At 41.9% G+C, this 12,721-nt stretch overlaps 2 protein-coding genes across 3 annotated transcripts in view; both read left to right on the top strand.

The window, feature by feature from the left end:
- The window catches only part of LOC308086152 (calpain-9), a 41,262-nt gene extending 36,469 nt beyond the window's left edge, over nt 1-4,793 (top strand). For both annotated transcript variants that reach the window (XM_080429572.1, XM_080429571.1), the window contains exons 16-21: nt 920-984; nt 1,120-1,188; nt 2,025-2,103; nt 2,627-2,743; nt 3,822-3,880; nt 4,191-4,793. In XM_080429572.1, coding sequence (XP_080285698.1) covers nt 920-984; nt 1,120-1,188; nt 2,025-2,103; nt 2,627-2,743; nt 3,822-3,880; nt 4,191-4,217 — 416 coding nt within the window. In that variant the 3' untranslated portion in view covers nt 4,218-4,793. The remainder of the gene's footprint in view (nt 1-919; nt 985-1,119; nt 1,189-2,024; nt 2,104-2,626; nt 2,744-3,821; nt 3,881-4,190) is intronic.
- Nucleotides 4,794-10,376: 5,583 nt separating this feature from the next.
- actn4 (actinin, alpha 4) overlaps nt 10,377-12,721 on the top strand; it is a 67,532-nt gene continuing 65,187 nt past the window's right edge. Inside the window, exon 1 of the mRNA XM_080427839.1 lies at nt 10,377-10,854. Within this exon, the coding sequence (XP_080283965.1) occupies nt 10,705-10,854 (150 nt within the window). The 5' untranslated portion in view covers nt 10,377-10,704. The remainder of the gene's footprint in view (nt 10,855-12,721) is intronic.

Here is a 12,721-nt window from a genome sequence, read left to right as displayed (position 1 = left end):
CGCGTTGCGATGCGACACGTTGTAAGCTTGTAGATCAGCTATTTTCAAATAGCCTATGTATGAAATAGGGCTAAAGTGGTTAATGCATGTTTCATAATATCATAATTCATATCTGAAAAGTAGCTAGTAACAAAAGTTTTCAAATAATTGTAGTGGAGTAAAAGTACAATATTTGCCTCTGAGATGTAGTGGAGTAGAAGTTAAAGTGTTGGAAATTGGAAATACTCAAGTAAAGTACCTAAACATCTTACTTAAGTACAGTACTTAAGTAAATGTACTTAGTTACTTTACAGCACTGATAGTTTTGAAAAGCTAGAAAAGAGAAATCCCATTTAGACCACAACCCTTTGTGGGTGCCCTTCAAAGTGAATGATGCTTAGCCAACACCAACATCACAGAGTCCGCCCTGCTATAGAATGTTTTCAGATGGAGGCAGAGATAAGCTCAACGGGTTTTTACTGCAGGAAGTCGGAATGATGTCACGGCAGGAAGGAGGATGTATAGAGCTGCTTCCTTATGACACACCCCACCCACTTCTGTGTGTGTGTGTGTGTGTGTGTGTGTGTGTGTGTGTGTGTGTGTGTGTGTGTGTGTGTGTGTGTGTGTGTGTGTGTGTGTGTGTGTGTGTGTGTGTGTGTGTGTGTGTGTGTGTGTGTGTGGTTCTTAGTACAGTACTTACATGAAATGTTTGATTTCCTTATAACCTCCACCTACTGTGTGTGTGTGTGTGTGTGTGTGTGTGTGTGTGTGTGTGTGTGTGTGTGTGTGTGTGTGTGTGTGTGTGTGTGTGTGTGTGTGTGTGTGTGCGTGCGTGCGTGCGTGCGTGCGTGCGTGCGTGCGTGCGTGCGTACGTGCGTGCGTGCGTGCGTGTGTGTGTTCTCATGGACATGTGCATTGACCTCCACTGGTGCTCCACTAGTGTTGGCAGGCAGCGAAAAGAAGCTGGCTCTAGAACACTGCAAGAGCTTGGTGGTCCTCATGGATGTATCCTTCAGGAAAAAATAATAATAACACTTGCCTGGATGAAGTTTCCATCGATCGTTTGTTTTTGAATGCCGTCCCAACTCCAGTATCTATCAGGATCTGACCAGCCCATTTCCCTTAATCCCAGTTCTCCAGACCCAGGGTCTTGCCCAGATGGACTGGCTGGGGTTTCAGAATCTGTGGGACAAGATTAGGAGATGGACGGTAAATGCCATATTGATTGAGACAAAATTGTTAGGGGAGGAAGAAAGTAGAGATTTCTGTTCTAAAAAAGAAAAAGAAAAAACTATTGCATAAATATAGCATGACATTAACACTGCCAGAGTTAAGGGTTCCCTTCACTGTGTAGCTCAGTGGGTTGAGTGTGGTGCCAACACCACTAGACTTATGGGTTCCAATTTCCTGTGTACTCCAGTGAGTACAGCGTGACACATCCTTCCACGCTTAGGGGCTCCGTTCTAACTGGCACCACCTGCTATTATGAAGCCCTTTGGAAGTGGCACATTGTGTTGTTAAATTATATTCAAAAAGGAAATGCTGGCACTTAACTCATTCACTGCCATAGGACGACTTTGACGATTCTTTAAAAAACTTTTGCACACAGAACCAGGAGATAACGTGGTCCAAAGATTTACTGCTCCATTCACTTCCTGGTTAAAGTTTTTGGGAAATCGCCTGTACCTCGGCTCCTGTGTGAGCGAACAGGAGGTCGCCATGACATTTATTTTTTTTCGCGGAAGCACAGTGAAACCCTCTGTGATTAGCAACCATCAGGGGATCGATCATACTGGAGATAAATATTATGTGTCTACTTGAAAAGGTAAGAAAATCGAAAGATTGCTGGCAGTAGATGATTGATTTAGTTATGTATTCTGGCAGTGAATGAGTTCATCTAAATAAGTCAAATAATATACAGAAGTACTTGAAGTCCCATGAATTCACATTCATTGGCCAAAATGCTGAAATTAGTTCCCCTTAGAAACACTGGTTGATCGTTCCAATTTTGTGTGTTGAATACGCCATTCTTAATCTTTCCTCAGGACATCTTCCTGACCTTTGACAAGAATAAATCTCAACGCCTTGAGTATAAAGAGGTGGAACCTGCCCTGAAGGCTGCAGGTAGGCTAGGACCCTCCTCATACTGACACTTTGGGTTGTCATTCACTTAACATTGAGGACACTCTTTATACGCGTCGCGATGCGAGGCGTTGTGAGCTTGTAGATCGGCTATTTTCAAATAGCCTAGGTATAAAATAGGGCTAAAGTGGTTAATGTATGTTTTATAATGTAATAATCTATAGCTGCAAAGTAACTAGTAACTAAAGTTTTCAAATAATTGTAGTGGAGTAAAAGTACAATATTTGCCTCTGAGATGTAGTGGAGTAGAAGTGAAGAGTTTCTATGGAACCCTCTACTGCCTACAGGGGGCACTAAAACAACCTTTCTTCAAATCCATCCCCTCTTCCAACATAATTTATTCAGCAGCCTAGGACATTTGGCATAGTGATACACACATGGCACTGTCTGGCACTTACACCACGACAACAGCAGGGGGATGTCATTGAAACGTCTGCCTGTGCTTGATCAAAAGCTGTGCTTGCTTGCTTGCTTGTTTGCTCTGGTCTGGCTGTGCTTTTTTTAGGCATGGCGATGGATGACTTCGTGATGCAGCTCATCGGCCTGAGATACACGGAGCCCGATATGACCATCAGCTACCCCGGTTTCCTGTACCTGCTGATGAAACTGGACAGCATGATCCGTAAGGGAGGGAGAGAGGGGGTGAAGAGACAGCAGTCAGTGGAGGGTGGAGGAGAGATAAGGGAGCGTGGGACTGTCACTGGGCGAAGGAGGGAGGGAGGGAGGGAGGGAGGGGTGAATGCAGTGGTGGAAAAAGTACTGAGATATTTTACTTAAGTAAAAGTAGTAATACCACAATATGAAAATACTCTGTTGCAAGTGAAAGGCCTGTGTTCAAAATGTTACTTGAGTAAAAGTACAAAAGTATTGGTATCAAAATATGCTTAAAGTACCAAAGGTAAAAGTACTCAAATGTTTAAAAATAGCAGATCTACAAGCTCAAGTAAAGTAAAACAAATCCTCAAAATTGTACTTAAGTACAGTACTTGAGTAAATGTACTTAGTTACTTTACACCACTGTAAGGGAGCGTGGGACTGTCACTGGGTGAAGGAGGGAGGGAGGGGTGAAAGGATGAGCAACATGTAGGAGGACATCAGGGAAATGATTGGAGCTGATAGAACAGGAGGAAGTAATAAGAGAAGAATATGATGGCCAGATAATGTTTGCCTTTCATGCATACATTGGAACCGAAAGAGTTAGAGAAGCAATGGCATGTGAGATTAAACATGTGATGTTGAGGCTTTTTAGACAGTGAGAGGGAAAATGTTATGAAGAACATACAAAACTGATGTTTAATGTAGCATGAGAGAAACGAGTATAGACTAGACCAAAGCAGTGTGAGCTGAGGGAATGAGTGGAGGATTCCCATAGATTTGCTTAGGGTCTACTGGGTAAGAACGAACAAACTTGTATCTGTATCTGGCACCACCAACCAATGTGAAATGTATTAGCAAATGATGGCCTATTTTAGTTGACCTAATCTCTCAAGACCCAGATTGTCGTTGACCTAGTTTGGATATACTGTAGGTGGGTAAGTGTAAGGAAAATAAAATAAAAAGGGAAATTATATTGTCATTATTCTTATTGTTATTATTCATTATATAATAAGAATAATAATAATAATATCAATTGTATTATACCCACTTGTCTCTGAATGGTCTTGACACAGTAAAACTCCCTATTGTTTTTTTTCTCACAGGTAAATTTCAAGCATATGACATGGTGGGAATGGGCAACATAACTATCAACTACAGACAGGTACTGTAGTAAGCACTGTTTTTTGCACTGTTGAGAATAGACAGTAAAAAACATGGAGTGTTAATTTGGTTCAGAGAGTGTAAAAATGTACCCGTAAGGCCAGGGTCAGAGTTATAATGACAAGTGACAACATCAGTTTCACAGTATCACTCAAAATGAAGAAAGGAACATAATGTGTAGTATTTTGTATGTTTGTTATTATATAGAGGAATTAGGTGGTATAAATCATAAATCCAGTTATCCCTGTTTGACCTGCAGTAGACCTCAGGATAGTGTGAGCTAAATCTATTTCACCTTCTCTGTTTGATAGTGGCTCCACATGACCATGTACAACTGAAATGACCTGACCCACCGCCTCCACTGGTGCCTTGAAGACCAGATATTTTAGTTTAATTAAGTTTAACTTTGTTCAAAGTTGTTCACTGATTGCTGTTTGTTCATGGTTGTAGGTGTTTGTTTTATGACATTTCATTTTTATTTTTTTTAAATGTATAAATGAATAGATATCTATAGCCTAGTATTTCAAAGTAAAACTGATGTTAGTAAGTAACATCACAATAAAACAAAATGCTTTGTGGAAATTGTGCACTGTCTGTCATCTTTGACATTAGTAAACAACTAACTCAATTTATGTAACCATCTATGTAAACATTCTAAAGTATTCTCAAAACCTGTTTGTTGCCAAAAGGAGTGTCAAAGGAAGATAACAGGTTCCAAAAAGAAAAAGAAAAAAAAGAGTATGGAAATTGTTGAGAAGTAGTTCAATCAATAGAGCTTCAACATTAAACTTTAAAGTCTTAGTATATTATAGGTCACGTGGGACAAGACTGTTTGATAAATGCCTGAAGTGTGAAAACATTAAACAAATTAACTTTTGTAAGCTACTTGTTGAATAAAGTCTTGCAAAGACTTCTACAGCGTCCGTCTCTGCAGTTTTAGCCCAGCATCCCCGAGGGATCTTTTTGAGAAATTACGCTCTCTTCAGCTTTGGCATTTGGTATGTGTAAATATCCGTTTCTAAGCATCTTTCCCTAAAGTATGAAGAGCCACAGATACACATACCAGAGTTTGGGATTGGGGGTAGGGGGCATGGCAGAGATTCAGGCAATTTCCTGTTGCACCACTGGTACACTCAAAATATCTTACTCCTTGAATTCTATACAGCTGCAACTTAAGTAACTGCTTGTACAGAACATGCAAGATGGGTCTTGCATGTTCTGTACTGTTGTTGTTGTTGTTGTACACTTATGCACACAGCCACACCCAATCTCTCTCTCGCTCTCTCTCTCTCTCTCTCTCTCTCTCTCACACGTACACGCACACGCACACGCACACGCACACACACACACACACACACACACACACACACCACACACACACACACACCAGGAATTCCCAAAAATGATTATGACTGCAGCTCTGTGTCCATACATGCATGAACACCATTCAGAGGCAAACGTTAATTAGGCTATACCACTTCAAAAATCCATTCATCCAGTGGGAATCGCCTAAAAATCACCACAAATGAGACCACAACTTAGAGTAGACCATCATGAGTCAGCGTGGTCGAATGGCCACGGGTCGAGGCATTAGAACAAACCACCTAACTAGTGTGGCGCTGGCACTCTCGCTACACAACAGTAGTTCTTAAACTTTTTCATGTCAAGGTAAGGACCTTCAAATTAATATGTATTTGGCCGCAGCGCAGACCCCCATCTGAAAGTATTTTGTGCGAGGGACCCCCATACAAGATTTGTGTTGTTAAAATGAAAACATATTAAAAGTTTGAACAGCCAGTGAGTATAGGGTTGAAGTGGGTATCAGTGTATAGGGTTAAAGTGGTTCAACTAATATTGCTGGGGACCCCCTAGAACCCGTTTAAGGAGCCCTGTGGGGGTCCCCAGACCCCACTTTGAAAACCCTTGCTCTACAGCACATCACACCACTTCAAAGCAGTGCCATGATTCTGCTATGGCCTGTGTGTATGGTATGTGTGTCAGGGACTGTGTGACACTAATCGCCCAGGACACTCAGAGCCTGAGCATGACCAGTGTTGCCATGTCCACTTATTATAAGCGATTTTGGGCTTGTTTTTCCTGTAAAGTTTTTTTCTGTAAAAAGCGGCTTTTTGGGCTTGTTCCTAAAGTGTACCTGCTTATTTAGGCTTGCCTCCAAAATTGGTCATTATCATTTAACTTTAGGATAAGTGATATTTTTTGGTATTTATTTGTTTTTTATTAAAAAGGTTAAAGTAGGCCTACTATATTCTGATAGTAATCATTGCAGAGCGTTTGTTCGGTCACAGTCTCTCCAGCTCTTTAGTATACAGAATATAGTACATTTTCAGGTAGGTGACAACATTTAAGCCAATCAGGAGGGAGCACTGAAAATGCATTTTCTGTTTAATAAAGAGCTGGAGAGACATGAGACTCCTTTTACTGAACAAACAAACTCTATAGCAATAAGTACTATCAGAATATAGATTAACACTTATTTTAACCAAAGAAAATCTCTTACCCTACCTTTAAACCAGAGGTTCTAAAATATGTTCATGAAAATGTTTTGTGCCACAGGGAGCATTAATGTTGTGTTGTTAGAATGTTTAAAAATATGGAAAAAATACAAATTTCAGATACAAGCTCACAACGTGTCACATCGCGACGCATTGTGAGCTTGTAGATCGGCTATTTTTTCAAATAGTCTACGCATATAAGTTTAAAGTGCTCATGTGGCCTAACTAAGTTGCTTCTTTTGGTCTTGTTTTCCTAGACCTGGTTTCTTATTTCTCTCACAAAATATGGCAACGCTGGCCTGAGCATGACCTACTTTTGCAGGGCTCTTCCAGGCTTGTCAGTCTATGAAATGTTAATGGTAAATATAACCCTTTAGGCTTCGGAAGATCACCCAGAGAAGACCCACTCTGCCCGGGAGGGTTGAGCTGAACTAAAGTGACCAAAAGAAGATGGGAAGCAGGATTCAATCCCCTGTCGATAAATTATTCAGGGGCGTTGTCCGCCTCTACATAACCTTATTGGTTATTCATGATGTAGGAGGGATATGTTAAAAGCTTAATCTGCCAAGTGAAAATGTAGCCTATATATGAAATGTTTGTGATATTAGCCTAATTCACCTTCTATTCCTAATTTAAAATAGACTCCAAAATAAATGAATGGAACAAGGGTGTTTATTTGTCTGTTTTTGTTTTTAATAGTTTATTTATTTATTTATTTCAATGTCGTAAAAGGAACTAGAACAACTGACTTCATACTTATTCTACATACATACAATATCATCATACAATGATGGATACTGAAAACATAAATTAAGTCGCAGTGCTTAATTTATAGAACACTGCGTCGCGCGCCGAAAATAGCGAATCTACAAGCTGGTGTGTCCCAGTCTACTGCACTTTTGTTGAGCTTGTAGATCTACTATTTTTGGCGCGGGACTTCATCGTACGACGAAGTATCGAAATCCATGGATAACAAAATCAGGCTATTCAACTGGTATTAATCTCCATTTCCGTCCAGCGGGGGGCGGTGTTGCAGCGGCGTGACTCCACGAGGCTCGTTCGTGTCCGGCATTGCAATGTGTAGGTGCCGCGTTGCCATGTCTTTTTATTATACGCGACTATGGGCTTGTTTTTCTGTAAAGTGGCTTGTAGCTAAATATTGGTAACTGCGAGTTGCGTTTTTTTGGGCATGTTTCCAAAGTGTAGTTGTTGCTTATTTGGGCTTCTTAATGTTTAAACCAGTGGTTCTCAAACATTTTCAAGTCAAGCCCCCAAATGAATATGTATTTGTCTGCGGACCCCCATCTGAAAACATTTGATGCCAGGGACCCCCATACAAGATTTGTGTTGTTAAAATGTCAAATTGTTTTCAAGATAAAAAAATAAAAAAAAGCCAATGTATATGTTTAATTTGAGAAAAAGCTAAACCCTTGCTAGTTGGTGCCATTTACAGACACTGATCCCCTGATCAAAATGATTTCTATGACTGGCTGGCAATGACTTGGGGACTGGAACACGGACATGGGGCGGGAAAACGCACCCATCTTCAAGTCCTTTAATACGTTTTGTAACCTACACAGCCTCACCCAGCTGATTACCCAATACACAATCTACTGTGAATCTACTCAAACCATCATCTCATCCTGGCATCGGACAGGTCCAGAATCTCAAGGAGTGGGGTTTTGGAAAACGGTGTAAGTGATCACTACATCATCTTCTGTACCCGCAAAATTCAAATACCTAAAAAAAAATACAAAAATACTCAAGTGAGGCCTTAAATCATGACCTGGGGAGGCTAGACTCGTCCAATGAACTCAAGGGTTCTCAGACCGAGGAGGTATGGTCCAGCTTCAAAACTAAATTCCGAAAAGTGTTAGACAATTTGGCACCCATGAAACCTGTTAGGATTAAAGCCTGCTCGGAGCCATGGATAACCCCAGACATCCAGACTGCTAAGAAGGTCAGAGACAAAAGTATTTCTGCATTTTATGATAAACCATAGCTACTGATGAGCTAAAAAAGAAATATCCTTCGCAACAAGGTAACTGGCATGATAAAAACAGGGGAAAAAAACTACTACCATGAAAACATTTATGAAAACATAAACAATCTGCGGGAGCTCTGGAAGATATTTAATCAGTTAGGCTGCAGTAAGAAACTGAAAACCAGATCCGCAAACATCAACAACAATTCGGATGGCACGCTCATTGCAGATAAGCTGGATGTGGCAAATCACCTAAAGTAAACAACTTTTTTACAACCATAGCAACAACCACACTGGTTAACATACTGCCCTCTCGTTCTGGGCTATATGGGGTAAAGCGCATCCAAGCATTCTACAAAAATCTAGGTGTACGCGAAGATGACTTTAAACTCACCATGGTGTCAACTGATGATGTGTTTAAAAAACAAATTAGACCTTGGCAACTACAGCCCTGTTTCTATTCTATGCTCTATCTCGAACGTTATAGAGAGGTTAGTATCTGAACAGGTCGAAAAGTACCTCAATGAAGAAAACGAATGTTCAGATTCCAATCTGGCTTCAGAACATCTCACTCCACAGACACATGCCTACTCTATTTGACCGACTACATGAAACGTGAGGACGACTCAGACAAATACTGTGGCATAGTCATGTTGGACCTCCAAAAGGCATCTGACACTGTAAATCACTCCATACTGATGGTTAAGTTGAAGGCCATCGGTTTTGATAGTATATCAGTGGGCTGGATGAGATCCTATCTGGAGGGGAGAGAATAAGAGGTGAACGGAACCCTGCCCGCCCCTCCCAGTGAGCTGCAGCGTTCCTCAAGGAAGCATACTAGGGCCTTTACTGTTCCTGGTATAGGTAAACGACATGCCATCAGCATGAGACTGCAATCTGTTCTTGTTCGCGGATGACTCGGCACTCCTGGTCTCAGGCAAGGACAGATTACAGGTTGAGGAGGCCCTTAGCTCTGAACTCGTTCGAATCTGCACCTGGCTCACTGATAACAAACTATCACTACACCATGGCAAAACTGAATCCATTCTTTTTGGGTCCAGAATAAACCTCTGCCAGGCCAAAGACTTCACGGTCAAAGTGGGCGACAATGTCATCACAAGGAAAGACTAAATTACCTAACTGGGTTGTATCTTAGAGGCTAACGTCTCAAGTGAAAAAATTGCAACAAAGGTAATCAGAAAAGTCAACCAAAGAACAAGTTTTCTATTCAGGATCTCGGTGGTCAGCAGGAACACACTGAGGACACTAGCAGGAGCACTCATCCATTGTCATTTCGACTATGCATGCACCTCGTGGTATGTTAGCACCTAAAAGGCATTAAAAACGAAACTGCAGACCTTTCAAAACAAACTAACCCAACACCAGAAGGAGCCCCACTGATCTCACTGAACACAGTTTCGGCACAAAAATGGGGTCAAATTTGTTCTGCTGCTATGCCACCAGAATGTGGAATGCTCTACCAACAGGCGTAAAAAGTGTGACTCCTTACCCTCCTTCAAAACCGCTCTAAAAGAGCACCTACAGGTGGCTGCAAATTGTAACTGGCCCCTGTAAAAAGTCTAAGCTCATCACCGGAAATGACCCCCCCCTTAACTGTTTACAGTCCATATCTTTCTTTCATATGATGTTTTTTGCATATTATTGTATATTGTTGTTTGTTTTTAAATGTCTCAATGAATTGAATACATTGGACCTTAATGGAAAAAAGCCCTGAGGGCTTATCTGGGTCATCCTTTTAGCATTCTTTTGTATAAATATGTGCCACTGTGCCTTGTTTTTGCAAACTGTTCATAAAGTATTCACTCAATCAATCAATTTAAAAAAAGGGCGAAGGTGCTTGTTTTCATAGACTTGGCTGCTTGTTCCTCTCTCAAAACCTGGCAACGCAGTGTAGGTGATGAATATTCATGAGGTATTTCGGGGGCTGTGCGTACGTAGGCCGCTGAAGCTTCGCTTGTAGGAGCGGCTGGTTCCTCTGGTTTCCTCCCAACCAACCAACCACACCATTCCATTCCCTCCGCGGGTGGAGAAAGCATTCTTTCTATATTCTCACTGCACAGACCGGATATTCCTGACCGATAAAAAAAAAACTAAAAAAAAACAAACGGGCGAAAGAAGAAGAAGAAGCGAAGGAGTCGGAGAGCGAGCGAGCGAGAGAGAGAGTTGCTGGGTCGCATCCTCCCCTCTTTTCGTCATTTTTTTTTGTTTTTTTGCTTTTGCGGGATAAGAGAATTAGAAACAAAAAAACAAGCTTTCTTTTTGTTGGCGTGCTTTAGTCGTGTTAACTACGAGGTCTCGTGGGCTGACATGGTAGATTATCACGCTTCCACCAACAATAATCAAGTCCAATATTCGGGCCCCGTTTTAGTCGGTGGCGTTCCTACGTACATGGAGCAGGCGGATGACTGGGATCGGGACCTGCTGCTGGACCCGGCCTGGGAGAAGCAGCAGAGGAAGGTAAGGAAGTGATGGCCACCCCACCAAGTCCGATTATCAGAGATGGCAGTTGTTTAAGAAAGAAAAATGGCAGGAAGATGATGATGAAGGGAGGCCGGGTTAGAACTGATCTGATCTGAACTGAACGTGGGCCCTGTGGGTTTGATAGCAGATCGAAGAAGCATGGCGATCAGTTCTTATTCATTCACATCTGGTTTCCTCAAACGGTTTTTCGGTCCTCGTCCAGCTTTTTCCCAGTTTCGTATAATGGAGGTCATCGGCGAGGAGGCTGTAATCTATTCCATGATGAATTGGGACTGTAATAAAGTGATGCAGTTTGTCTGGCGTTTAGCCGCTTGATGCTTGCTTGTGTTTTTAAGTTTCAGGACATATTTTTTTGTGATAACCACGTAACGCTTTTTTACCAGAAAGTGCAATAGCGATTATATCGCTTTCAGACTCAAAAATAGCAAAGTTGAACGTGTTCCCGGGGCGTTATCTGTCTGACGTCTCTTGTTTGAGGCCGATAACACTGACTGGAACCCCAGTTTGTACCGATCATGATGTCGCTTGCCAAAAAGGAAGTAGATCTAAAAGCTAACGTTGAGTTGGCTTGTAACTGGCAAGCGACACCGCCGCCCAACTGAGTAAAATGAGTCTTTAAGGAGTAGGTCACCCCAAAAAATGACTTATTTTGAATCATTTACACACATTGACTTAGGAATGCGACAACAAAAAAAATCGGCCTGAATTCAAGGCTTCATGGTGTATGTAATTGATAGGATATAAGTCATCTTTGGGGTGAACTACTCCTTTTTAAGTGAGTAAGAGTCGACTTTTCACTGTTGCACCAAGAGGCCTATTACTGTTGCACAAGGCTAGAATATATATCTCTACTAAACATCACATCCTCGCAGACAGTCCCACCCTGCTCATAACAACATTTTGTCCTTTGAAATCGTCTCAGGGGAACGAGTAGCCTCGATAATAAAGGATTAACCACATTGTGGAATGATGGAGGAGGGTGTGTTTGCTAACTAGGTTACGCACCAAGACTATGAATGTGATTTGACTGACTAGCCGCCGAGATGATTAGCAGCATGCCTCCGCCTGCTGGAGTGACAGCAAGCACACCAAACGTTTAATTGTGTTCTCTATGGGACATTATTAATCATTTAAACCGTCATTTTAGCGTTGATTACTCTTTTCTCATATAAGCCTTATTGTGTAACCTCTGTACATATTTGTCAAGAGTGTACAGTACACACACGGGCCAAAGTTTACTCTCCCCGCGGGCACGCAAGGGGAAAAAAACATTTCACGTATCAATCATTAACACAATATGGCTTGACTCTGCTGCCCTCCACACACCGGTAGACACAAATGGCCATATTCCAAACCGGGCAAGAATGGGGCTATTTACTGCTATGCCCTACCCAGATCGGGCATATGTGTGTGTGTGCCTACTACCCCAGCAGCCAAGTTGAAACTATGTCGGGCCTGGTGGTGGCGATACAAAGGCCACATTCCTGTGGTGTATTCGCCCTCCCCGTGCCAGTTATTGCGTAAAAGGCGAGCGAGTGAGTGCCTCCCGCAAAAAATATCACAAGGCATTTGATGTAATGAGTGTGGGAAATGGATTTGTCTTTTGTAGTCTGTGAGAGTGGGGACCTCACCTCCAAAGGCCAAGCCAGACTGCACCCGTTTATTGTAGGCGGGAGGGATCCGTAGTAGTCCGTCAACGCTTGCTAACAAGTTATGTTGATGGAAGCTAATGTTCTGATGATCTGCTTGTTTTGAAGGGATACAGAAATTAGATTGATCTACATGTAACTCAGATCTGTGGGTTAAGACAGGAATATCAAGGAGGCCGCGTGAAGTTCCTTTC

This window comes from Gymnoscopelus braueri (assembly GCF_963280865.1).
Source record: "Gymnoscopelus braueri genome assembly, chromosome: 5".
Lineage (NCBI taxonomy): Eukaryota > Metazoa > Chordata > Actinopteri > Myctophiformes > Myctophidae > Gymnoscopelus > Gymnoscopelus braueri.
The sequence above is the reverse complement of the archived record's forward strand: the minus strand, read 5'-3'. Positions and strand labels throughout refer to the sequence as shown.